The 26,357-nt window shown below is 35.3% G+C and overlaps 1 protein-coding gene across 13 annotated transcripts in view; it reads left to right on the top strand.

The window, feature by feature from the left end:
- Positions 1-26,357, top strand: part of MCTP1 (multiple C2 and transmembrane domain containing 1) — a 535,249-nt gene that overhangs the window by 346,853 nt on the left and 162,039 nt on the right. For all 13 annotated transcript variants that reach the window (XM_021084534.1, XM_021084531.1, XM_021084533.1 and 10 more), the window contains 5 exons: positions 20,681-20,783; positions 22,523-22,625; positions 22,956-23,057; positions 23,438-23,512; positions 25,720-25,839. In XM_021084534.1, the coding sequence (XP_020940193.1) occupies positions 20,681-20,783; positions 22,523-22,625; positions 22,956-23,057; positions 23,438-23,512; positions 25,720-25,839 (503 nt within the window). The remainder of the gene's footprint in view (positions 1-20,680; positions 20,784-22,522; positions 22,626-22,955; positions 23,058-23,437; positions 23,513-25,719; positions 25,840-26,357) is intronic.

The raw sequence follows: 26,357 nt of genomic DNA, 5'->3' as shown, positions 1-26,357 counted from the left end.
CACTAAAAAGCAAAAAAAAAAAAAAAAAAAAAAAAAAAATTAATCTTGATGCAGTGATTTTATTATTATTATTCTGTGTTCATTATTAGAACCAATAGTCAATAATGAATAATTAACTAACTGCTCTTCTTTTGCTCACTTTGGACATTAACTTAAAGACCAGAATAGGAACACAGTGCTGCTTTTACACTACAAAGGTTCTGCCCAGCAGAGTGTAGATTCAGGAATTCATGGCCTTGACATTTACCATCATGGGAGAGAGACTCACTTTTTTTTTGGATTTTCTGTCAGGCGGAGGAGCACCCAGAGTTAGGCTAAAAACATCTGAAGATAAGGAGAAGAGCCTAAAATAAAAAGTATCTCAGAGGGCACCTAAGTGCTAAGAACTATCACTGGACATTTATAGTGGATGCAATAATTTCTTACAGAAAAATTCAAGTCCTATTTACTTCAGAAGTTTTAAATACCTGCCCATTACACAAGTTACATGCAATTATATGTTTGTTTCTCTTGGAGAGCAGCTGTCATTGCTTTTGAAACTTCATGAATATGCAAACAGTGTTAACCCAGTTGGCCTGTATGCTACTGTGCAAGTTAAAGTACATGTTTTCTTGAAGCTGGGAAAAATAGATATATTTCTTTCCTAATGGTTCTATGTAAATTAATGGGAATAACAGTCGCCTTTCCTCTTGAGAATTCTGTGAGACATAATTTTGTTCTGATAAAATGGACTTTAATTTGGAGAATACTAAATAACAGATTCTCCATTTTTTCCTCCCAGTTTTAGGGATATAAATCTAATGATTCCTCATTCCACAATGACCTTCTAATCTAATGTGCTCTGAATTGAACGAGAGATCTTGAACTATTCAGGGGCAAGAGGATAATTCAGTCTTTGACCTTGCTCACTCTTGGACCTTTTGTGGTCTTCATGACATTTGTGAGGGTGGCAGAAACTGAGGACCATATATTTAAGTCGGAAATGTCTGAATATTCTACCAATTTTTAAAATAATCTTTTCTTCTGAAAAGTGTAAATATTTATAGGTATACTGATCCCTCCTGGTCTTTGTCTTGAAATTTGTGGCACAAATAAGCTCTTTGTATACTCTATCTCCTACTTTCTCAAAGAAGAATTGTGAAAATATGTTGTACATATCAGAGGATAATCATAGCTAGGCTCTACAAGATATTCAGCAATAGTTTGAGAAAAGGGAATAGATCAGTAGTGTTATCTTCAGATGCTCAAATTAGCATACGTTTAGGATTGTTGTGGATGGAGAGGGGAGATTTTAAAATCCCTGATAAGTCTCTGTGCTAAGCAAAGAATATTTCTTGACCTGATATAAACGAGGCTGCTACTATAAGACAGTAGGTTGGTTTTCAAACACTTTTCTAGACAGGTCCAACAACACAAACTTGGATCTGACTGACTTTCGCTCTATTTTAAAAATATTTTTCGTGATCAGAACGTAAAGTTAAGCTTCCATAGCTTAAGCAAAACTTTTTAAATTATAATATTCCATCATTTAATGTGAGCACAAGGAAAAGAAATGCTATAATCTTTTAAGTAGCCATCAATCTTACTGCAGTTACAAAGAGTTTTTTTCCTTTCAAAATGTAAAATTTTTCTTTTGTTACAACACATTCATTGAGAAACATTGTGATACTGTATTAACTCTGTGTGAATAAAGAGCAATTGAGACTCTCTTTGAATGAGTGAGTATAAAGCACAAATTACTTTTTAATGAAACCCTCAATTCTTTCCCTTTCCACAAAAAGCCTATAGCCTTGTTCAGCTGAAGGCTACTACAGTAGGTCACTTCAGTTAAGCCCCTAATAAACTGTTGATAGTCGAGGGTAGTTTTTTCTTCCATCTCAATAGCCCAGTGTTGGACAGTGCACTTCAAATCATTAAGGTTAATACAGATTTAAAAAAGAGATTAACTCTGGTGGTTAAGGCCTCAATTTACAACTCCCACACATACACATGCATTGAGCAGGGCACAAGAGTGGATTGAAATTTCAGTCAAATTGTGGGCAGCCTTTCACAGCCTGAGAAAGTGGCACTCTGGTTTGCAAAGTTGGTCAGCTAAATTCTTCGTGAGGGGGAAAAAGTTTGTTTCATTAAAAAATACTATGTCGTATAACTTACTTACCTTTCAACTAACCCACTGAAAAGGTTAATGTCCCTCTGGACCATCAAAGCCAAACCTGCAGACTATCTGGCCCTCTGCGCACTGGGGAAGACTACCACTTCATCAGGTGCTTCTTGAAACTGGACAGACTGTGAGGATAGAAAGACCAATGGGAGGATTTTTTTTTTTTTTTTTTTTTTTTTTTTTTTTTATGGTGAGAAACCTTTCACGTATGTTGCAATGTGTCTTTTCTAGCTTCTAATTATTCCTTGGTTGTGCCCTAATTTCTTTTTTCAACTGAACGTTGAAAGTCTTCTATATTGAGGGACGCTTTCTTTGCAGAATATTTAGACCTGGCCTATTGGTTCTTTCAAGTTCTAAGAGAAGAGAAAGAAAAGGGTTCTTCTCCTCAGCCCCTCCCCTTCATTTTCCCCTGGGTTGTTTTTTTGAGCTCCTGAGGAAGAGGTCACTGCCTCCCCAGGGATTCTAGCCACTCAGTTTCAGAAACACTGATATGGGAGAACTGTGAAGCCCTTTCAAAAGATGCCCTACCTTTTCACTGTATTAAAAGGTACACTAATATAAAACTTCTCTACTCCAGGTGAATTGATCTCTCAAATTAATGTGCCATCTCTTTCAGGAAACAATAGAGGGAGAGAGAGAAAAAAAGAAGACAGCAAAAGAATTTTACAATTAACATAATCTGTCACTGAAATAGTCCCACTACACAGGCTTTTTTTTTTTTCTCCCTAAAACAAAGCTACACATAAAGACTTGTGACTCACCAGCCCCATGGTCTGGAAACCTACTAGTTATGAAGAGAGATGTTTACTACCCCTTTATTTGCATAGACTTTTCCCATGTTTTCTTTAGGAAAACTGTCTTCATTGTTGGAAAATATTTAAGTAACAAAACAGCAGAAAAAGACATGCTACAGTTTTTTTTATCAGCTTCCGTGCGAGTCTTATTATCTTAAGAAATAACAGTTAGCAGCTCAGATTCATTAGCAGAGCTAAATTTAAGCCCCATTTGACAGGCTGCCTAGAAAACATTTTGTTTTGCTGTCTGTGGGCTTTAATTAAGATGTGTTCAATTTCAGTCCTCTTCAGTCCCCCCCCCCCCCAACTTGCTGTGTCACAGACCGGCGATCAGACACTTTTAGATGGTCCGGCCCATGACTTTGACCTTCTGCGCAGTCCGGCGTTCCCTGGGGAACCGTTCAACTCATGAGGTCTGATTTCACACTTCCAGGATGCCTCAGCTCTCTTAACAATGACAGGGAGACAAAGCCCTTTAGAGCAGGCCGCATGGGGACTTGTTTAAATTGGAAACCAGAGAGGAGTCAAGGAACAAGGTTATGGGCTACAGAATAGTGCTTTTAATAAAGAGCTCACAGCTCCAGCTCGGCTCAAAGAAGTCTACCTCTGTACAATTAATTGAGCCATTTATCTGGAGCATCTTAGGCCTCTACTTTCTCACAGAATTGCGTGGTAAATATCAGCTAAGAAGCAAATGAGATATGCATGAAATGAATTTTAACACTTTGATTACTGTGCCTCCAGTCTTCATTAAAAGTAAATTTATTTGTATTTCTGACCTCATTATCAGTGGGCTGCCTGCATTTTTATTGGTTCCTGTGATTTCCAGCTTGTGTGTGTCATGAAGGTATATTTTATACAGAGATTTGGATTTATTATTCTTGGTTTTTTCCCTGAACTTTATGGATCTATTCAGAGAAAGAAAATGAAAAGGTAGCTGTACAGAAAAAGGAGCGTCTGTTCTTTGAAAGTTGTCTCTGCAGTTGGAGAAATGCAAAGCACGTATACATCCAAGATACTGTCATTTTAAAAAATTAACTTTTGTGGGTTACTCAAGCAAATTGCGTAAGATACAAGCAATTGTTGCTTGAGTGGCCCTCAGAATATAAGAACTCTACCTTAAGAAGAAGCTATGCTGCTTCTAATTGTAACAGTTTGAATTTTTAATGACATATGCCTTAATTGCCATTGTCACGTTTAATAACATTGATGATGTCTGATAAATATAGCCTTAGATTTTATGATCATTATTTAAAATGTATATTAGAAGAAGAGGAAATAGATATCCTTTAAACTCTACATAGTCCCATTGGAAGTATTATATATATAATGCAGTAGAATTCTTTCATATTTATAAATTATCAAGGGTAAAATAATTCACAAAAAAGGGGGTTATTTGTGGATATCATTCTTAATATTTAAGCCTTCACTATCTTAAAATCTTAAAACTGTACTTCTTGAATCTTAAAAACAGTTTTACACAAAATGTACTACGAGTTTCCTAAGCATGCTTTACTTCTTTTATATGTTTCTATCTGCTTTTTAATAATTAAGCCTGTAGAAGACTATTAAGCTGATACTATACTTTGAGAAGAAATTTCATCCAATTTATAATGCATTAAAAATATCCAACTCCTGATATTCTTATCATTACAATATACCTAGCTTAGAAAACAATATGACACATGTACATATTAAATGTCTTAACACTATATAAGCCTCTTCCTTGAGATGAGTCTGGACAAATAAAGTCATCACAAGGAAAGAAAGCAAATCATTGCTCTTCATCCTTTTGTGCCACCAAACCTCCCACAGAAATAATAGTTGCTTCCTTTTAGTAATTTTAGCTTAAAAAGCTAAATCATAGTCTAATTATAGAAATACCAAAGTGTTCTTCTAAAACCAAGTAGTTGAAAAAACAAATATTTGTCAAAAGAGGAATTAAAATGACAGTTTAACACAAGGGCCTGTGAGCCCTGAGTCTGCGCTAGTGTTTTATAGGGAGTTACAGAGGTTATGCGCGATTCCTATGCAGGTCACATGGTTAGAAGATACTGCTCTGAAAGAATAGGTGGGATGACAAAAAGATTAATAATTGGGTTTGATATACTCTAGAGGTGAAGGGCTGTGGGCTGAGAAAGTGGTGGTCCCACTATCAGTGGGAAATGAGGGGAAGAGAAATACTATAAAATAATTAATTGAGTTCTGTGGAACTGAGATTACAAAATGATCCTTGGAGTCAAGAAATAGAGAATTGCTGATTTGGCTGAGAGGGCTAGCTCCAGGATTTCACTCAGTGCTTGAAGGAGTGCTTTCAGATGTTAGAATCATTGTTTAAAATTAAACTAGTATTTATATTTTGTTAAATTATGATATGGTGCAAATAAGAAGTGCATTTTCTAGAGTGGTGGATAAGGGAAATGCTGCAGAGAAGATCTGGATTTAATGAGACTTTTGAAATAAAATCTTACTACAGGGATATCTGGATTATATGATAGTGTAGTTAGACTCATAAATGACTAAATGGTCAAGCTCAAAGGGTGATTATATTAAAGGATTGATAACAATGGGGATGCCAAATGGAGGAATGCTGGGCTCTGTCCTTGGTCTAACCTGTTCACCATATTTATTAATGACTTTGAGGAGATAATTGGCTGCTTCCTTATCAAACTTGCTTGGAGGGATAGTTAATTCATTTTGCTTGAGACCAATATATGTATGCTCTACACACACACACACACGCAATATACAATTTATATATGTAATCAATGGACTGAATAGGCTTAATTCTACAAGATGAACATTAAAAAGTACTAACCAAAAGTCTTTCCTTGTGTACAAAACAGTGATATCTTGCTTTAACAGTAAAAAATATGGAAAAGACTTTGAGTTTGAATTGCATTTAATCATTTCCATGAGAGTGAGTTGTATATACGTCAGTTTTGCTACATTGAATGAAAGGAGAATGTTGAGAATGATATTCTCTTCTGGACTCATCAGACCTACTGGGCTATGAATTCAGTTTTGGAAATTGTAAAGAAAGACATTGACAAACTAACCGTAATATATTCTTGTTGTTTTTTCTGGCATTTTAAAATCAAGGCCATTGAAAAGAGCTCAGTGAAAATGATGATGACAATAATAGTAGCAACTAACATTTATTGAGCCCTTATCACATGTCAGGTACTACCCTAAGCTTGATACAAGGATTATTACAATTAATCTCAAACAACCTAATTAGGTATTATTGTTATCACCACTTTACACATTAGAAAACTGAGATGTGGAGAGGTTAAGTAACTTGTCTGTATCAGCACGCGCGCACACACACACACACAGAGCAGCTCACAAATGGCAAAACAGGATACTGATCCAGATGTATTCACTGAGGCCACCAGCATGTACCAGAGAAAAGAAGATGTTGAATTGGATGTGATTTACTTTGTCAGTTATCCAAAAGCCTGTGGTGGGGAGGGTGTTGTTGCAGGCAAGAGTGGTAATGACCAAGGTTCAATCCAAAGAACAAAACTTCCTTCTAGCGAATTTAATCAGAAAGGGATTTATGGAGTTCCTAATGTGAGTTCCTGCTGTGGTACAGTGGGTTAAGGAATCTGGCCTTGCCACAGCGATGGTATAGATTGCAGCTGTGGCTCAGATTCAATCCCTGGTCCAAGAACATCATATGATGTGGATGCAGCCAAAGCGGGGGAGGAGGGACATGGTTATTATAGGGTTTATAGAGTTTTTACTGGATCACAGAATTTTCGGAGGCAGAAAAGGCCTAAGAAAACAAACTCTAGGGTCAGGTTCCAGATGTTAGTACTAAAGCCACATGAACGAACCAAGAAGTTGCAGCTTCTGTCATATCAGCATGTTGGGAAGACTCTGTGACAGCTGCTTATGCTACTCCTGTTTGCTGTGGACGGATAATTGAGTTTTAATTTCAAATCTTAGGCAGATACCTCTGATTAGTTAAACCTAAATCTCATCTGCAACTCCAGCTGCAAGGGAGTCAGTACATGCCACTTTGGCCTTTTGCTCTGCTCAGGCAGAGACATAATAGAAATAGTTAGATTAGATGCTCAGCAAGCCATCCACAATATTCAGGGCAGGAGGGCAGGCAAAGAACATAAATCTGATGTTCTTGGTGACAAATGCTGTGCCCCTTCTCTGCACCTGCTATTTTATTTAAACTTAAAAAAATATTATACAGGGTAAATCATAGAATAGATAGAAGCTACAGAGACCATAAAATGTAAAGAAGCATTTCCCCAAAATTAAAATTGCCAAAAAATAGATCAGAATATTCCTGTGGAGGTCATGAGTTCCCAGTCACTGGAACTGTTGAAGCAGAGACTGTATGACCACATGCAGAAGGGTTCAAGTCCTAGAAGGGTTTTGGACTTGGCCTCTAAGTCTTCTCTCCCAGCTCTCAGAATCTGAGATCCTGCAGGATGTGCCAAGATGAATAACAGACCCCTTCAATGAGTAGACACTTTGTAGAAGAGAAAAAAAAAAAGAAAAAAAAAAAAAAAAGATGTCCTGCTAAAGACAAAGCCTTGACAGATGGCAATATTCACTTTTATTGCCTAATAATATTAAAAAGTTTAATCATGTAACACAGTTCTTAACTTTTTAAGACTAAAGAATTTTATTTCATTGCGAAAGATCTTTCCAGCTAATTAATTTACTTGTAGGAAAGATTATCTGAAACCTCATGCTTTTCTGTGGAAAATCTAATTGAATATATATTTAATGTAGGTCCTAAAGTATCTACAAGGCCTTGTGAAAACAAAGGAGCTTATGATGTGTTTTTATACTTACTTCAGGACAAAAAACTTTTACGTTTCTAATCTAGTAACAAGTCACTTGTATGTAGTTTCTTCTTTAATATTAATGGAACATAAATTCTTTAAATGTTTTTACCATAAATTAGCTAAACTCTTAAAGGCTTAGGCATAACTTTTCTATTGCCCCTCCTCATTTCATAAATCCTGTTTTGTTTTTGTTTTTGTTTTTTGCCACTCCCAAGGCATATGGAAATTCCCAGGCCAAGGATAGAATTGAAACCAAGCAGCAGCTACAACCTAATGAATCCTTAACCCACTGTGCCACAGTGGGAACTCCAATCTCCTTTTCCTTTACTTTCTTGTTTTGTTTTATTTCCTATTCTGTCATGTATTTTGAACTATCCAGCATATACCAAGATGATTCACTTCTAGGACTCAAGAGTGCATCTAGTTATACATAGTACCATAAATATTCTTTTGCATCTAGTTCTAGATCCCAAGGGAGATAAAAATACATTATACTTTATTTCCATTGCTCTTAGTCATGGTTCTCAAAGTGTGACTCAGGAATCTCTGGAGGATCCCCAAGACCCATGTAGGGATTTATGAAGCTAAAACTATTTTCATAATAGTATTGAGGTATTATTTTTTTCACTGTCATTTGCTTATATTTTTCAAAGGCTACATAATATTTGATCACTCTGATGTTAACATGTCATGGATTTATTATTGTTATTTCTAAATGAATGATAGGTTATATCTCATTTTTTAAATTGAAGTAGAATTGATTATAATATTATATAAGCTACAGGTGTACAATGTAGTGATTCACAGTTTTAAAGGTTATACTCCATTTATAGTTATTATAAAATATTGGCTCTATTCCCTATGTTGTACATTAGGTAGGTTATTGTATACATAATAGTTTTCACCTTTTAATCCCCTACCCCATACTATCCCTGCCTGCTTCCTTCCCACTCCCCACTGGTAACTATTAATTTATTCTCTGTATCTGTGAGCCTGTTTATTTTTGTTATATTTACTGGCTTGCTATATTTTTTAGGTTCCACATATAAGTGATATTATGCAATATTTATCTTTCTCTGTCTGCCTTATTTCACTTAGCATAATATCCTTCAAGTCCATCCATTTTGTTGCAAATGGAAAAATTTCCTTCTTTTTATGGCTGAATAGTATTCCATTGTCTATATACCACATCTTCTTTAGTCATTAACCTGTTGATGGATATTTAGGTTGTTTCCATAACTTGGCAATTGTAAATAATGCTGCTATGAACATTAGGGTGCATGTATCTTTTCCATTTAGTGTTTTTGGGCTTTTTGCTTATAATTTCTGGGTCATGTGGTAGTTCTATTTTCAGGTTTTTGAGAACCATCTCTACTGTTTTCCACAGTGGCTGCACCAGTTTCAATTCTGGCCAACAATGTATGAGGGTTTCCTTTCTCCATATCCTCACCAACATTTGTTATTTGTATTCTTTTTGATACTAGCCATTCTGACAGGTATGAAGTGATATCTCATTGTGGTTTTGATTTGCATTTTCCTGATGATTAGAAATGTTGAGCATCTTTTCATGTGCCTATTGCCCATTTGCATTTCATCTTTGGAAAAATATCTATTTGGGCCTTCTGCCCATTTTTTAATCAGGTTGTTTGTTTTTTGATGTCAAATTGTATGAGTTGCTTCATATATTTTGGATATTAACCCCTTATCAGTCATATCATTTGCAAATATTTTCTCCCATTCATCAGGTTGTCTTTTCATTTTGTTAATGGTTTCCTTTTCTGTGCAAAGGAAATTAAGTTTAATTAGGTCACATTTATTCATTTTTGTTTTTTTTTTCCTTTGCCTTAAGAAACAGATCCAAAAAAAATCGTTGCTATGATTTATGTAAAAGAGTATACTGCCTATGTTTTACTCTAGGTGTTTTATAGTATCTATTCTTACATTTAGGTCTTTAATCCATTTTGACTTTATTTTTGTATATGGTGTTAGATAATGTTCTAAGTTCATTCTTTTACATGTAGCCATCCAGATTTCCCAACACCATTTATAGAAGAGACTGTCTTTTCTCCATTGTATATTCTTGCCTCCTTTATCATAGATTAAGTGACCATAAATGTGTAGGTTTATTACCAGGCTCTCTATCCTGTTCCATTGATCTGTCTGTTTTTGTGCCAGTACCACACTGGTTTGTTTACTATGGCTTCATGGTATAGTCTGAAGTCAAGGAGCATGATTCTGCCAGCTCTGTTCTTGTTTCTCAAGATTGTTTTGGCTATTTGGAGTCTTTTGCGTTTCCATTCAAGTTTTAAGATTATTTGTTCTAGCTCTATGAAGAATATCTTTGGTATTTTGATAGGGATTGCATTGAATCTCTAGATTGTCTTGGGTAAGTATGGTCATTTTAACAATATTAATTCTTTCAACTCAAGAACGCAGATATATCTTTATATGCTTTCATTGTCTTTTTAGGGGCGCACCCGTGGCATATGGAGGTTCCAAGGCAAGGGGTCAAATCGGAGCTGTCGCCACTGACCTACACCACAGCCACAGCAATGCCAGATCTGAGCTGCGTCTGCAACCTACACCACAGATCATAGCAATGCCAAATCCTTAACCCACTGAATGAGACTAGGGATCAAACCTGCATCTTCATGGATGCTAGTCAGATTCGTTTCTGCTGAGCCACAATGGGAACTCCTCATTTTTAATTTTTAAAATGGTAAATTTTGATGGATAAAACCTACACATACAAAAATCTCTTCAGAACCTCAATAATTTTTAAGAGGAGTGTTCCCATTGTGGCACAGCAGAAACAAATCCAACTAGTATCCATGAGGATACAGATTCGATCCCTGGTCTAGTTCAGTGTGTTATGGATCTGGCATTGCTGTGTGCTGTGGTGTAGGTCACAGGTGTGGCTCAGATCCTGCATTGCTGTGGCTGTGGCACAGGCCAGCAGCTGTACAGCTGTAGCTCCAATCAACCCCTAGCCTGGGAACTTCCATATGCCACAGAAGCAGCCCTAAAAAAAAAAAAAAAGGTGGGGGGGAAGGGAAAAAAAAAAGAGGGGGGGGGAATTTTTTAAGAGTTTCTGAAACCAAAATGTTGAAGAGCTTTTGCTGTAGGGAAATTATTCTCACTTGAGAGAAGGCAGTATTGGGCCCTTGGGTATTTAGAAATTTCGGTAGGAATTAATTGCCACAATGGTTGGGGAGCCCTACTTGCATAGGGGGTTGGGGATTGGGGATACTAATTGTCTTAAAAAGCATTAGACAATCATAAATAGTGAAAATTGTCCCATATCCTGCATGACTAAATATAGACACTGGTATAACTTTAAAATCTGTTTCATGATTATCTGAATTGAGATTGCATCCTGAAACCGATATTATTTACTGAAATTTTGCAAATGGCTGCAACTTATTATTATTATTATTATTATTTTGCCTTTTAGGGCTCCACTTGTGGCATCTAGAGGTTCCCAGGCTAGGGGTGTAATTGAAACTATAGCTGCCTATACCACAGACCCAGCAACACCAGATCCAAGCCATGTCTGCAACCTACACCACAGCTCATGGCAATGCCAGATCCTTAACCCATTGAGTGAGGCCAGGGATTGAACCCACAACCTCATTGTTCCTAGTCAAATTTGTTTCTGCTGCATCACAATGGGAACTCCAGCTGCAACTTTACACAATAAATGCCAAAGACTTTAGGATTGCCTCAAAGGCACTCATGACCTGGTTCCCTGTTAATTCTCTCACATGTTCTGTTCTTCCTGATGCTCACTGTGCCCCACTATCAAGGTTCCTAAGCACTCTGGGTGTTTGTTGTAGCTCCTCCCTCTACCTGGAACATTTTCCCCCCAATATCCACTTGACTGTTCCTTCACTTCATTCAGTTCTTTGCTCAGAACTCCCTTTCTCAATGGGGTCTTCTCCACCCTAATTAAATGTATACACCATCTTCCTCCTCCACATTCTTCAACCCCCTTATCCTATTTTTTTCTGTTTTCTGTTAACACATATTACTCGCTAACATACGATATAATCCACTTATTAATTATGTTCAGTATTTATTTCTTTTTCCTTCCTCCCCACTGTACACAAACTCCAAGAGGGCAGAGACATTTGTTTTCTTTTGCTGTTGTTCATATGGCCTAGCATATAGTAAGTACTCAATAAATATTTGTTGAATAAATCAATGTGATTTTATTGTACATGACTTTCTATTTAGTCTTCTGTATAATAGCATTAAGACATTATGTTAAATTTCAAAATCATTTATGGGTCCATTTTGTTGTTTTTCAGAATAGTAAGGAGGGTACTACAAAAATCTTTAATATGAGAAAATAAGTATTAGACCTAATGGACCAAGAGCCACAGCTCTAAATGGTCCATTTTCCTAGCATAGTGAAACCTGCTTCATGACTTAGTGAGAAAAGAGAAATCCTATTATTATTACTCAGTCCCAGAGCCAGACTCAGTAGGAATCTAGTGAAGAGTATCAGGTAATGTAATTCTACCAATGAGATATTTAATTATGTTGAGGGTCAGTCAATCAAAAAGACTAAGGTCAAAGCCACATCTCAGTGATAAGGAGAGGATTAGATGATGTTTCCAACATAGGTTGATCTTTTTTTTAACTAAAAAAAAATTAATATAAAATAAGTATAAAGAACTTAAAGTTTTTATTTTATATTGGAGTATAGTTGATTTACAGTGTTGTGTTAGTTTCAGGTATACAGCAAAGTGATTTATTTAGACAAGTTTGATCTTTTCTGGGGTAGACCCTAGGATTCCCTCAACTATAACATTGTTGTGTGTTATTGAAATTTCACTTGGGCATATGTTATCATTTAATTATTTAGTGAATTAAAAATGTTGGACTCTTAAATCCCACTATTTCTATTAAAACCAACACTGGAATGAGCATTTTTGTTCCATTAAAAAAAATAAGGTTTATTTTTTTAATTTTTATTTTTTCCATTATAGCTGGTTTACAGTGTTCTGTCAATTTTCTACAGTACAGCAAAGGGACCCAGTCACACATACATATATATACATACATTCTTTTTCTTTCGTTATCCTCCATCATGCTCTATCATAAGTGACTAGATATAGTTTCCAGTGCTACACAACAGGATCTCATTGATTATCCATTCCAAAGGCAATAGTTCGCATCTGTTAACCCCAGATTCCCGATCCATCCCCATCTCTCCCCCTTGGTAACCACAAGTCTGTTCTCCAGGTCCATGAGTTGTTTTTTTTTTGTTTGTTTGTTTTTTTCCCTGTGGAAAGGTTCATTTGAGATGTTTGTTAGATTCCAGTTATAAGTGCTATTGTATGGTATTTGTCTTTCTCTTTCTGACTTACTTCACTTAATATGAGTCTCTAGTTCCATCCATGTTGCTGCAAATGGCATTATGTTGTTCTTCTTCATGGCTGAGTACTATTCCATTGTGTATATATATCACATCTTCTTAATCCATTCATCTGTCGATGGACATTTAGGTTGTTTCCCTATCTTGGTTACTGTGAATAGTGCTACAATGAACATACAGGTGCATGTATCTTTTTCATTGAAAATTTTGTTCAGACGTATGCCCAGCGGTGGAATTGCTGGATCATATGGTAGCTCTATATTTAGTTTCCTGAGATACTTCCATACTGTTTTCCATAGTGGTTGTACCCATTTACATTCCCACCAACTGAGTAGGAGGGTTCCCTTTTCTCCATACCCTCTCCAGCATTTCTTGTTTGTTGACTTGTTAATGATGGCCATTCTGACAGGCGTGAGGTGGTACCTTGTAGTAGTTTTGATTTTCATTTCTCTAATAATCAGTGATGTTGAGCATTTTTTCATGTGCTTGTTGGCCATCTGTATATCTTCTTTGGAGAAATGTCTATTCATGTCTTCTACCCATTTGAAATTTGTATTTATAAAAACATGGCAACCTTGATTATAATTTGTTTAGAAATATTAAGATATAAGTATTTCATACTGTAGCAACTGGGGAAATTAAACCAAAGAACTTCATTTGCGCAGGGTAGGCCCAAAATAAAAAACCCCTGTGGGTATGAATTGCTTTCAGTGCTATTGAAAACCTTGGTGTATTCAGAGATGTGGCAACAGAGAAGTGGTCACTGGGTCCCCATACATGTGCACACCTTTTATAACACATCACACCCAGCAAACTATGCTACTTGTCAGCAGCAAAATGACCTTAGGCAAAGCCAGCCACAGTTGTGTCAAGATTAACTTTCTATTCTAGGAACAAAAATATCATTCAGTATCTTTTGAGTGACTTTAATGCTCAAACCAGTGGTTTGCACTAACTGAAGTCTTCCACTTGCCCACAACAGGTAGCAAGTGAGCAGGGATGGTGCTGACTTTCCTACCAGTTCTTTGTAAATATGTCAGTGTGGTGACTTGAGAGAGCAAGGACAAAGAGTGAGAAAGAATGAACCAATCAGTGCATCCTTTTTAATCCTCAGTGCCACCTTGGAGATTGCCAGAAGCAATGCCCACTGGAGACAGTTCTGATGTTAACTTTTATGACTATAGAAATGTCTCTTCATCATAAGAACTGAAGTAATAGAGTAGATGCTTTAAAATCTGTTATAGGTTTATTTTTACGAGTTAAGGTAAAAGAGTCTCTAATTTAATTTCCTTGGGAGATGTTTTCCCCTATAAAAATGCAAGGAAAAAAGACAGCCCTCAATATTTAGCTAGATTATGGATAAATGCATCAGTCCTGATATAATATTTTTAAACATGTATTTTATACGAGTTCCTTTCACGGCTCAGTGGTTAATGAACTGGACTAGGATCATAGGGATGTGGGTTCGATCCCTGGCCTTGCTCAGTGGGTTAAGGATCCAGCATTGCTGTGAGCTATGGTGTAGGTCACAGACGTGGTTCGGATCCCACTTTGCTGTGGCTGTGGCGTAGGCCAGCGGCTGTAGCTCCAATTCTACTCCTAGCCTCAGAACCTCCCTATGCCATGGGTGCAGCCCTAAAAAAAAAAAAAAAAAATCTATTTTATAGTCATTATGTAAAATAGATCTAATCTTTGTGTTATTGAGACCCTGTTAAAGGAATCAACAAATAGATTTAAGCTAAATATTTTTTATCACAAATTTTTAAAGTCTTCTCTATGTAATTGTCCTCCACTTCTAAAATTCCTGGTGATCGAGACATGTAATTACCATAGATCACCATGATCTTCTCCACTGGGAGAAAGTCTTCACTTTCGGTTCTGGAGTTAGAGAGTGATATGCTTCCTTTCATTGCTCCCATTGAACCCTTTATTTTGCTTTATCACAGCACTCCCAACCCTGCATTACAACTGTCTATTTACATATCTATCATATCCCCTAAATTGTGCTCACCTTGAGAGCTGGACTACATCTTAACCATACTTAGAATTCTGGGATGAGACAAGCAGACACTCGATAAGTAATGTGTGCATCAAAAGATATTCCCATTTCTCTCTAGAAATTGTCAACATGTTCTCAAGCAAGACTAAGATTCTCTTCTAGCTGTCATGGCAGTGAACCCTACTGTACCCATTCTCACCCAGCACTGCTGCAATTTCTATCTTGTGTCCAAACCAAACTCTCCAGTTTCTTGCACTGGAAAGGAGATTGGTAGGCATTTTTTTAGCTGAAATAGTCAAAGTTAAGGAAGAACTGGTTGGTACTTCTTCCCATAATTTAGGCTCTTTAAATAGCCAGAAATTATCAGAAGCAAAATATACTTTATCTTTGGATTCTGCCTTAATTCCTTGTGCTTCTAGCCTGACAGTTGAGTAAAATCATTCCAGGTGACTCTAGAGCTTTGCAGAATGCAGTCTTCTTATAGACATCAGCACTGCATCTTTTAGTCAACTCCACTCCACTCCTCACATACTCTCAGCAAGCAAAGCAGCATATCACAAAGTCTAAATGAAAAGATAAAAGGATGAAAAGGAATAATTAAGGAGATAATTAATGGTTAGGTCCATCACTAGTATTTCTGTGATTGTTTTTGTTTGTTTAAGTAGCACATAATCAAGACTGCAAAATTTAGGAACTGAAAAGCCAGCCATTTCAGGCATCATTTAGCAAACCAGATAAAGCACATTAACTATGGGTAGCCACTCTTTTAAAATAAAACTATAGTGTATACTTTCTAGTAGTAAGTTTTTAGTATTTGATATTGTATGTTTACTCTTATTGTGGTTGAAATTGTTGTTAATTTTTAATTGCCCTTGGACTATGAAATGACAGAAGGATACTTTCTAAATTAGTTAAAAATAACATAGCTTATAAAGATGTAATATTGGCATCCATGCTGATAGCTGTAAAAACATAATTTTTAGAAGGAAAAGATGAATAGAAGTTAAAAATAAAATTGCCTTTTCTCTCCTTACCAAAATTTTCCTTTGCTGGATTCTAGAGATATCTAGTCAGAGCTCTTTGTTGAATGCTTCTTGTCTTTGCAAAAAAAAAAAAAAAAAAAAAAAAAAAAAAAAAAAAAAAAAAGCTGAATACATTGTTTTTCATCTCCAAATTTTATCAGGCATAGTAGATTGTTCAATATTGACATTTGCAAAATCTGTTGTTTTTACCTTCAAAATATATCCAGAATCCGACCACTTTATATCATCTGGATTATTATAATCTCCCCCGAACTCTTCTGCCTGTCCCCTCCATTGCCCTTTCTCTACCTTATTCTCCAGATAGCAGCCATCATGTCTGTCACACCACCCAAATCCCTCTAAAAACTTTACCTAGCACTTAGAATGAAAGCTAAATTCTACAGAGGGGCTTCCACCCTCCTTGCACTTCTCTAACTATGGCATCTAATACCGTCCCAACCCTCAATCACTTCCTTCAGTCATACCAGCTTTCTGGATATTTCTAGAAATACCAGGCACAGTCACTTCTCTGACCAAGGGTCACTCCCTTGTTATTTTCATTTCTTTGCCCATGTGTTGCTTTCTCACTGAGACCTTCTCTGGAAGCCTTGTTAAAAATTGTACTACAGTCCAGCACTCCTCACCTCCTTATTGACTTTCCCAACTTCGTCTTTCTCCACAGTACTTAACACCTTCTAAAATACTATGAAATGTTTGTATTCATTGTCTCTCTTCTTCCTCAAACTCCACGAGATCAGGCTTCTTTAAAATTGTTTTACGCATGTATGTCTCCTCAACACAGAACATGCCTGGTACATGGTAAGCCATAATATTTGTTGAATGGATGAATCTATGAACAAGCTCTTCCCATGGATGTATACTGCTAAATACTAAAGCATGGCACAGTTATTGGGAAAGGTCTTGCCTAGTGGTTTACATTAAAATATTATTTAATTAAAGGGAGCATGAACCATAGAGATAGAGCAAGGACTCTGAAGGTCAGATAGACCTGGGTTGGAACAATAGCTTCACTGCAACCTGTGTGACATGGTGAGTTATAAAATCTCCCTACCTCAGTTTCCTCTCTGTGAAATAGAAATAGTAAAAGTATCTTTCTCATAGAATAAGCATAAAAATTTTTGAGCAAAGGAACAGAAACAATGTTAGGCTTCTAATAAGAACTCAGAAAATGTTGGCACGTATGGTAATAATAGGTATTATAATTGTCTTTATTATTGGTATTATCACCTTTATTATTAGTGTTATTTATTGATGTCCTTGCTAGTGTGTCAGACATTCATCTAATTATATTCTTACTATTATCTCTACAAGGGACCATTACTCTCACTGTTGAATGTGTAAGGGAACAAGGCCAGGGTCCTAGAGTGAGTACTCAATCTCTGTTTTGCTCAGCCTCAAAAGTTAAAGACATTTTTCCCAGACCACTGGGCTTTCACCTTGAACTTTAATGCCTTGCCCAGAGCTCTGAAAGTACGTGGAATATCTGAGGATTCCAAAAGTGTGGTATAGCTCAAGTAAGGGGCTTGGAGGACCTTGAGGTTGGAGGTGCAGGTTTTAACCAATACTCTCTGGGAAGACATCAACCATGTGTTAAACTTGAGAAGTTTCAGAGAAATAAAAGTGACAGTGTTTACATAGATTGGTTCATGTCACTGACCATAATCAATCTTTAATATGACTGTAAACACATTGAGAATAATAGATTGGGGAAAATCAGTATGAATTAAAGCCATCTTCAATATCAGTTTGTTCTATCTTAGGCAAAAGGCTTTTTTTTTTTTAATGTAAACACCATTGTATTCTGCACAATATCTAAAATGGTCTCTTAAAAAGCATATTGCTTACCCAGTTCAAGTTATAACATAGTTGCTTCTAGGAGAGTATTTTTGCCAATGATGTTATACAGTGATTGGAATTTAGAATGCAAAAATGACTGAGAGTTGGCTTTAAAAGTTTCTGCCCTGTTGTTAGTGTGGAAATATCTCTAGTGCTTTAACGTCTTTATTCTAATAGAAAAGAATTACTGAGAGAATAAGTAATAATGGTAATAGATGGATGATACTGATTTTTCCTAGAAATATCAATTAAACAGCAAGAAAGTATGGGTTGCCACTACCTCATGGCGTAGGGTTTGGTAAATGTATTGCTCTCTTAGCAAGATTTGAAAAGTGTTAAACATTTAAGCACAGATTTTTTTTCTTTCTGATCCATTAGCCAATCACTGACTCTGATCTTCTTTTGTCAGCAAATAAAGATATAGTAACAAGGAAGGTGATGACTGGGAGTCTTTCCACGGGGTTCGTTGAAAGTATTATATTCACTTTTACACAATTGAATATAATTCCTTTCGGGAAAAAATCAAATAATTATTTCCATCCTCTCTAGAAGTTAAAATTTTTTCATGATGAATTTTGGTCTCTGGAGTTTGTTCTTAGGTTTTGCTATTGGAGAAGTGGTACAATTTTTATTGAATCTGTTACACATTGTTGGTCATTTGAGGGCAAGTAAAAACAAGCCAATCAAAATAAAATAGTAATTCAAGTAAAGAAAGTGAAATGAAGGAAAAAAAAAAACCCCAAAGTGCTCTTTTTGTAGTTTTTTTTTTTTAACTAGTTAAGATTAGTATGAATGTACAGATGTAAAAGAAACATGAGAAGGAGGAGGTCCAAGGAAGAGTGAGAGTTACACTTGGCTTTGAACTAAATGTTTCCAGTTTATCATTTCATCAGAAGTGAAAGCAAAGTAGTTAAACTTGACGTGGATTCTATCATAAATAGAGCTTTAATATTTTCTTTGGTTGTTATAGGTAGATATATTTTATCTTTCCAACCTTTTATGCACTGTTTGAAGTTGTAGTTTATGTTCTTTTTTTCCTACCATAGTACCCAGTAGAAAACTAGGTGGAAAGAAGATAATATGAGCCTTAGGAATAACTATGGTTTTGAAAACTGAATCTAATTTTCATTCTTGTACCTGAAGTCTATGGAAGAAAATAAAGTTGTTGATGTGGCAAATAAAATCTATTATAATGTATTTTAATGAGCCAAAAAAGTTTTTTTGAATATTAACTTTCATGGCATGTGTTGAGTTGTAAAAGAAAGTGGTAGCAGGCAGGGTAAGAGGAATGAAGGTGGGAAAAAATACAGATACTGAAGCAGAGGTAAACATTTCACCAGACTTTAAAGACTTTCAGTTCTCTATTCTTTATTGAAAATTATCCCCAAGACCAAAAATTGAAAAGATTACCATAATGTTAAATTATGCAATTATCCTGGGCTATATGAGGTCACTGAACTAACACACACATATTAAATATCTTTTTAATGTAAAATTAATAAATTAAAGGTGAGTCAAAGTTTGTACATCTCATTTGAAAAATTACAATATGGAAAGTAAATACACTGCTGTGTGGAAATACACAGCTTATCGGTCACTGATAGCTAATGAATTCTTTCCTATTAAAATTTAATTGAAAATCTTCAATGATATTTAAGCTTTCACAGAAGTGTAAACCACTGTGACTATAATTCACAATGCATTTAAAACAATTATTCTTTATCATTAAAGTTAATAATATGCACATTAACCTCTTATGTAGTCTAAATCAATATTGTAGTTTAAAAGATATGACCTCTGGACAGCTTTGTCTAAATATTGATTTCATTGTCATTTGTATAAGGTATCAAACAAATTACATGCTGCGCTAATATCATTAATGCTGCCCCCATAGAGCCTCTGACTTTATGAGTTCTTATGATACAGGACATGACATTACAAAAATATTGAGGACATCACAAAATATAATTACCAAATGGATGAGATTTGACTGTGGCAGAACAGAGTCACTGTAAACATATGATAACTTCCAAATCCTTCACTCTCAGTGGATAGAAAAAATACTGCTCTTTAACATGCAGATTTGCTATTGAAGTTAAGTATCAAATGGCAGAATTTTTTCTACCTCAGCGGGTCTAATTTACCTTCCTCTGATGCTATAGATATTTCAGAAGAGAATCTAAAGTCATATTAAAATGTTGTAATTCTGCAATAGAGCAGTTTTCCCAAAAGAAACCTGTTTTAGAAATTTCTGTTACAAGTTACCAGTGAGTCAGATGAGTTGGAAAACACATGAATTAAATAAATGGTCATTGAATTAAATAAAAACTGATTTAGGGATGGATACACATCACATTTTCCCTCATAATTGAAATTATAGTATTATTTTTGTTTTTAAAAATGTGCAAATTAAAATACCAGCAATATAATTTTGCTCTTACTTTTCTTCAGGTTCAAAATTGTTCTGAATCACAACTGTTAACATTTAGTTATATCTAACTTCATTTTGATGGATTTTTTTTTTTTTATTGCACTCTTTCGTTTTCTATAAAACTTTTAAGGAAAGAGATGTAGTAAGGGTAGCCACACCATGAACTGTGGGCGCTATTTATACTAAAAATGTCCCCCCTCCATCTATCTCTTATAGGTAAAAGTGACCCATTTTGTGTGGTTGAACTGAACAATGATAGGCTGCTAACACATACGGTCTACAAAAATCTCAATCCTGAGTGGAACAAAGTCTTTTCATTGTAAGTCGTCATTACCTTGAGCTCATTTCAAAAATGGTGCTAAAGGATATTTATTTTTGAGATTTTTGTGTTTATTCTTAACTGATTAACAGCTCGATGCATCTGGCCTGCCTTTGCTAGTAACAATGAATTGCATAATTGCATTACCTTCCTCGTAGTGAGACCTGGAGAAAGGGTATGCCATTTTTCTTTGTTTTCACAGACATTTTTTTTTTTCACTGTGCATTTTAATATATGATTTGACTAAGGATTTTTCTCCCATTAACTGAATTGCCATACTGCTTCTTCCTTTTATACTTTCTATTGAAATTCTCCCCAGTTGCATTGACACCAAGGAGGACAAAGCTCTATTTGTTCCGTTGCTCAAATCAGCAAACAATCTGGTCTCAAATTCGGCAGATGTTTTAGTTTTGGTTTGTTGCATTTTAGCACAATAAGAATAGTAAGTACTGTCCTAGTCCTAGTTACCAAAACATCCTTTGAGTTACTTTTCTTTTTGTTTTAAGAAGTTTTAAATCTTTTTGATCATGCTGCCGATGTTACACTATAGTATCTCTTAAGTTCGTGGGTTTTTTTTTTTTTTTTTTTTTTTTTTAAGCTGGGCTTTAGCAATGAACTCTGAACAAAGGAAAACTCTCCAAGCAGAAGTACTTCTTAAAAGTTTTCTAACATAGTTTTATTTTTCTGTATATGAGGAACAGCTAAACTCCTCCTTAATTTCTTATAATGTCTCTGCTTAAGAGCCAGTAACTAATCAGATTTAATTATCTGACCAATTTATCTTTAAGGAATTTCACATTTTTATAAGAGATGAAAGCCTGGTCAGGAGACTCGCACTCCTAAGAAGGCTGTGGAGAGTGTTTTTCTCTGGAATGCGTAATTGAATGAATAGGTTTGATTATTATCAAAGCCATTAATTGATTGTGCCCTGATAAAGCCTCTTCTCACATGTGGTTGCAGTCTTTCAGTAATGAATATATTCATTTTTTGTTTTCCCTTAATTCATGTTTTCTTGGTAAACAGTTTGATTAAAGAATAAATGCTGTCAACAATTGGGGCTTATTTTTCCAGAAACAAAAATATGAAGAGATTGCACAGTTGTTTATTAACATATGTTGTCTTTGGAATATAATGGAACCTTACTTAATTTCTAAATCCTAGGGTGGTACAATAGCTATCAATGTTACACTTTTTTCTCCATTCCGGACTCTGTGTTGGTTCACTTTTACTGTAAACCTAGCAGAAGTAAGTAAGCATTTTGGTGAGAGCTTAAATAAAAGATATCCTATTAGAATAAAAAAGAAAAATTATATAACATATACTGTGACTCTTGCTGAAATCAAAGCTGATGGTGTTTTTTGTGGGAGTAATAAGAAGATAGGAATTATTGTAATAACAAGAAGTCTAAAAAAGTCTTAAAAACTCTGCCACTTATGGATTTTTTTACAATATTTATTCTTTGCCCATCCAGATGGAAATTATATTTTATTTAAAAATTATAGCTTAAAATTACAATAGTATCAAAGTTCCAGATAATAGAACCATCACTGCTGTCTACAAAGGTGCATTGTGGGAAATTCTGTTAGATACCAAGCTACCTTATGTACATGCATATGCAAATAGTATACATAAAACACATATACACCAAATCAGCTGGAGCTATCTAAATTTTTAAAAGCATTTTTGTTCTTGTTCTCCACTGATAAAGTGTTTTTTTCTTACATATATTTATTATGCAGCAACATTAAAGATATCCATTCAGTTCTTGAAGTGACAGTTTATGATGAAGATCGGGATCGAAGTGCTGACTTTCTGGGCAAAGTTGCTATACCACTGCTGTCTGTAAGTTTTATTCACCTGACACACTGCTCTGTGTTGCTTTTGCTCAAGGAAAAAAAAAAAACCCTCAGCTCTATATCTGTCATTTCTCAACCAAGGTCTGTAATAAGAACACTAAAAATTTTAACATACTCAATTCACGGCCATGTTGAATCCCATGATAGTTAATTTTTCCTGACAGACTTGATCCTGGTAATGAACAGGTACTTGTCAGAATTGCCACAGTTGTTTTGGGTTCTCTGTCAGTTTCAGCAGCTGGGGGTCAAAGGTCACTGAGGGAGTGTATTCAGTGGAGACCGCGAGACAGACGGCTGTCATGTCCTTTTCCCGCAGATTCAAAATGGTGAACAGAAAGCCTACGTCTTGAAAAACAAGCAGCTGACAGGGCCAACAAAGGGGGTCATCTATCTTGAAATAGATGTGATTTTTAATGCTGTAAGTCTTAACTTTGGCTTTTTTGTACTGCTAAAGAGTTCAGTTTCATGAAAGCTTTTGTTCCTGATTTGTAGAGAATTTCTGTCATTCCTCATTTTCTCTAAACCTTGATGTATCCTGGAGAATACGCTTCTGCCACTGCCTGGCACACCCACACTTTCTGTTATAGTTGGCGGCTGCCGCTGTGGCTGTGCTCTGGCCGCTGCCTGCCGGCGTCAGAAATGGAAGCGCATGCATGTGCAACTGTATACATTTATATTTTATGAGCACAGCAGCCAGGACTTTGAAACTTTAGAAATTATTGCAAATTGAACTGCGTGAAAAACTTGTAAACATTTGTAATATATTAATCCATAACAGACACATATGTTGATATATAGGTGAAAGCCAGCTTACGAACATTAATACCCAAAGAACAGAAGTACATTGAAGAGGAAAACAGACTCTCTAAACAGGTAAAAAGCAAGGCAAGATTAATCCCTCTGGGAAGACCTGATTATATCTGTAAAACATCTAAGTAAATTCAAATAAACTTTGGAGGTAGGGGGGAGGAGGAAACTATGGAATTTTTGATCATCTACTGATGTGAAACGGCTTTTTCTTTTTCTCTTTCTTTTTCTCTCTTCCCTTCCTTTACTTAAAAGATCAAACAAGGACAATACCAAACTAATAAGTTGGATGGGGATGGTCAGAAAGGAAAGGGGATACTGTAGGCGCTGCATAGAATGGATATGTATTCATGCGTTAGCAAAAGAGTGATCATTTTGAACATAAAATACAATTTGACTGCCATGGCATGTGTAAATGAGAACACCAAAAGCTGAGGTTCAAATATATGTACAGACCACCCACAGGTATGCTGCAGGTGTTTGTAAAGCGAGCCCAGCCTAAAGCTCATCCCTCTAATCCACAAGAGAGGGGGCTCTATCTTTTAAGGGAAACCTTCCTGTTAATTAGATTTTGACTATGATCTTTTAGAAGTGAACTTTTGTTGGCAGTTCTAGCTAAGAAAATGGAAAATTGGGAACCCTGATTTTTGTGTCATGGAGGAATTTTACATTATGCTTGATATCTCATAATTTGACCTGTAGTTTTAAATTTGGTTAGCTATCAAGTTAAGAGTACTAAGCTACTCCTTTTATAACGGTTTACTTTCAAGTAACACAGCTGAAGTAAAATGTATTTGAGGCTAAAAGTTACAGAATTCATTTGTATGTTTTAAAATCTTTAATAATTTTCTGTGCTATTAGAAGATCAAAAATATTTTTGTTTTTAGTCCCATCAGTTCACCATAAGGCATGGGATCTTTGGTTGTTTAAAGACAATGCATGAGTTACAAATATAATATCTATCTGAACAGAAAGACAGTTTACATTTTTTTCACGGTATAGATAAAAGTAAAACAAAAAAGAGTAGCTCCTAAGGGAAGGTGATCAGAAGCCAAGATGGAGGTAAATAAGGACACTTTTTACTTTGCCTGAAAAGAATTTTTGTTTAAACTGGTATGCAGGTACATGCATCTGTATTTACACATATATGTGTATTTTTTTCCCTATGACCCCAGTTAACTTTACATACCTAGATCTTTAACATAACAGATGAGCCTTGAAGTGTCCTTGAAGTAGCAAAATATTAACCTGTAGACATATTATTCTATTAACAAAGCTGTAGGTAATTTTTTGAGACTTCAGTGCATAGGCTATTTTTTTTTTACAGCTATAGCTACCCCTTAGTTTTATATTTTAAATTGGAATTATATCAATTTTCTAATACCTTTTTTTTTCTTGTTCCCAGTCTATAATTTATTTTCTGCTTCTTACTGAAGTATAATTGATGTACAATATTATATAAGTTACAGGTGTAGGATATATGACTCAAAATTTTATTAAAGATTATACTCCATTAATAGTTATTATAAAATATTGCTATATTCCCTGTGTTGTATAATATATCCTTGTAGCTTATTTTATAGTAATAAATGTCATATATACATTTTTTAGTGAAAGATTTTTTTAAAGTGTTTGATTACCATACATTTTCCTATAACTCCAAAATTATAAAGTAATGAGAACATGTAGGTGAAGTTTATTGTGGGAATGAGAGAGAATGGAAGAGGAAGACAGGAAGAGAAAGAGAGAATGAGACTATGATAATAAGAAAGAGAGACTCCTACTCAAGTGGCGAAAATAATTTGGTTTTCTGAGATAGCAATCGTTGATGGGGTTTTCTCTAAGGCCCTAAATAAAAACATGGCAAGTTATCCACTTCACTTTGAGATATCTTGAAATTAAGGCATTTAAAGAATTTTAAAATCACAAGATTTAAGAATTTTTAAATACATTAAAGGTTCCTAGTATGAAAGTAGCAAGAAGAAGATGTTTTTCATCTGTTGAAGATTTTTTTCTTTTGAACAAATATAGCCCAACTTGCATGATAATATCGTTTATGAAAATATATTTAAGAAATTGCTCTTATAGTTTCCACCTTCTCTAGAGATACTTCTTTTCCTCTAACTTGAGAGCCTAATTGCTTGGTATAGTCTTACAACTTTATTAACTTTCTGAATCTATTTTAAATCACACTAAACTGGAAGCATTCTGTAGCATCTCTGATTGGCTTTAGTGTTGGAAATTTTCTAATAATATTTTCATCTTCCTTACAGCTACTCCTAAGAAACTTTATCAGAATGAAGCGTTGTGTCATGGTGCTCGTAAATGCTGCATACTACGTTAATAGTTGCTTTGACTGGGCTTCACCCCCAAGGAGCCTCGCTGCTTTTGTGGTATGATCATACTATATTACTTATATTGTGATTCATTAAATTCAGTAATCATAGCTGCATGTTTCTGTGGCTATAGTAACAGTTATGTCAATGTGGCCATTTTAAACTTCTATTTTGAGACTTGACTGGACAGATTTGCCGTGGGCAGGAACCTGATGGATTGTTCAAGGTCTGAGTCCAAGAATATGTCCCTACCCCCCACCCCCGAGATTTCCGGAATTCAAGACATCTCAGCCAATGTATAATTTTCTCTGTGACTGTTAAGAAGTAAAATTTTACATCTTGTGTAACTCCAAATCCCAATAGCAGAGCCAAGAAAAGTTCTTAGTGTTTAAAAAAAAATTAATAATCGTGACCATTCACATTTTAATTGTATTTAACATGTAGATATTTTTTCAAAATATGAAAATCTTGGGCAGGAGAATGCTACTTGGTAATACTTTAACATGTGAATCGTTTGGAAGTAGTTGGACCTACTTAAGACATGTTTTATTATTTCTGAGATTTCCAGGTTTTAA

This window comes from Sus scrofa, chromosome 2 (genome assembly GCF_000003025.6).
Source record: "Sus scrofa isolate TJ Tabasco breed Duroc chromosome 2, Sscrofa11.1, whole genome shotgun sequence".
Taxonomy (NCBI): Eukaryota; Metazoa; Chordata; class Mammalia; order Artiodactyla; family Suidae; genus Sus; species Sus scrofa.
Note: the sequence above shows the minus strand (reverse complement) of the source record. Positions and strands in the feature narration are given on the sequence as shown.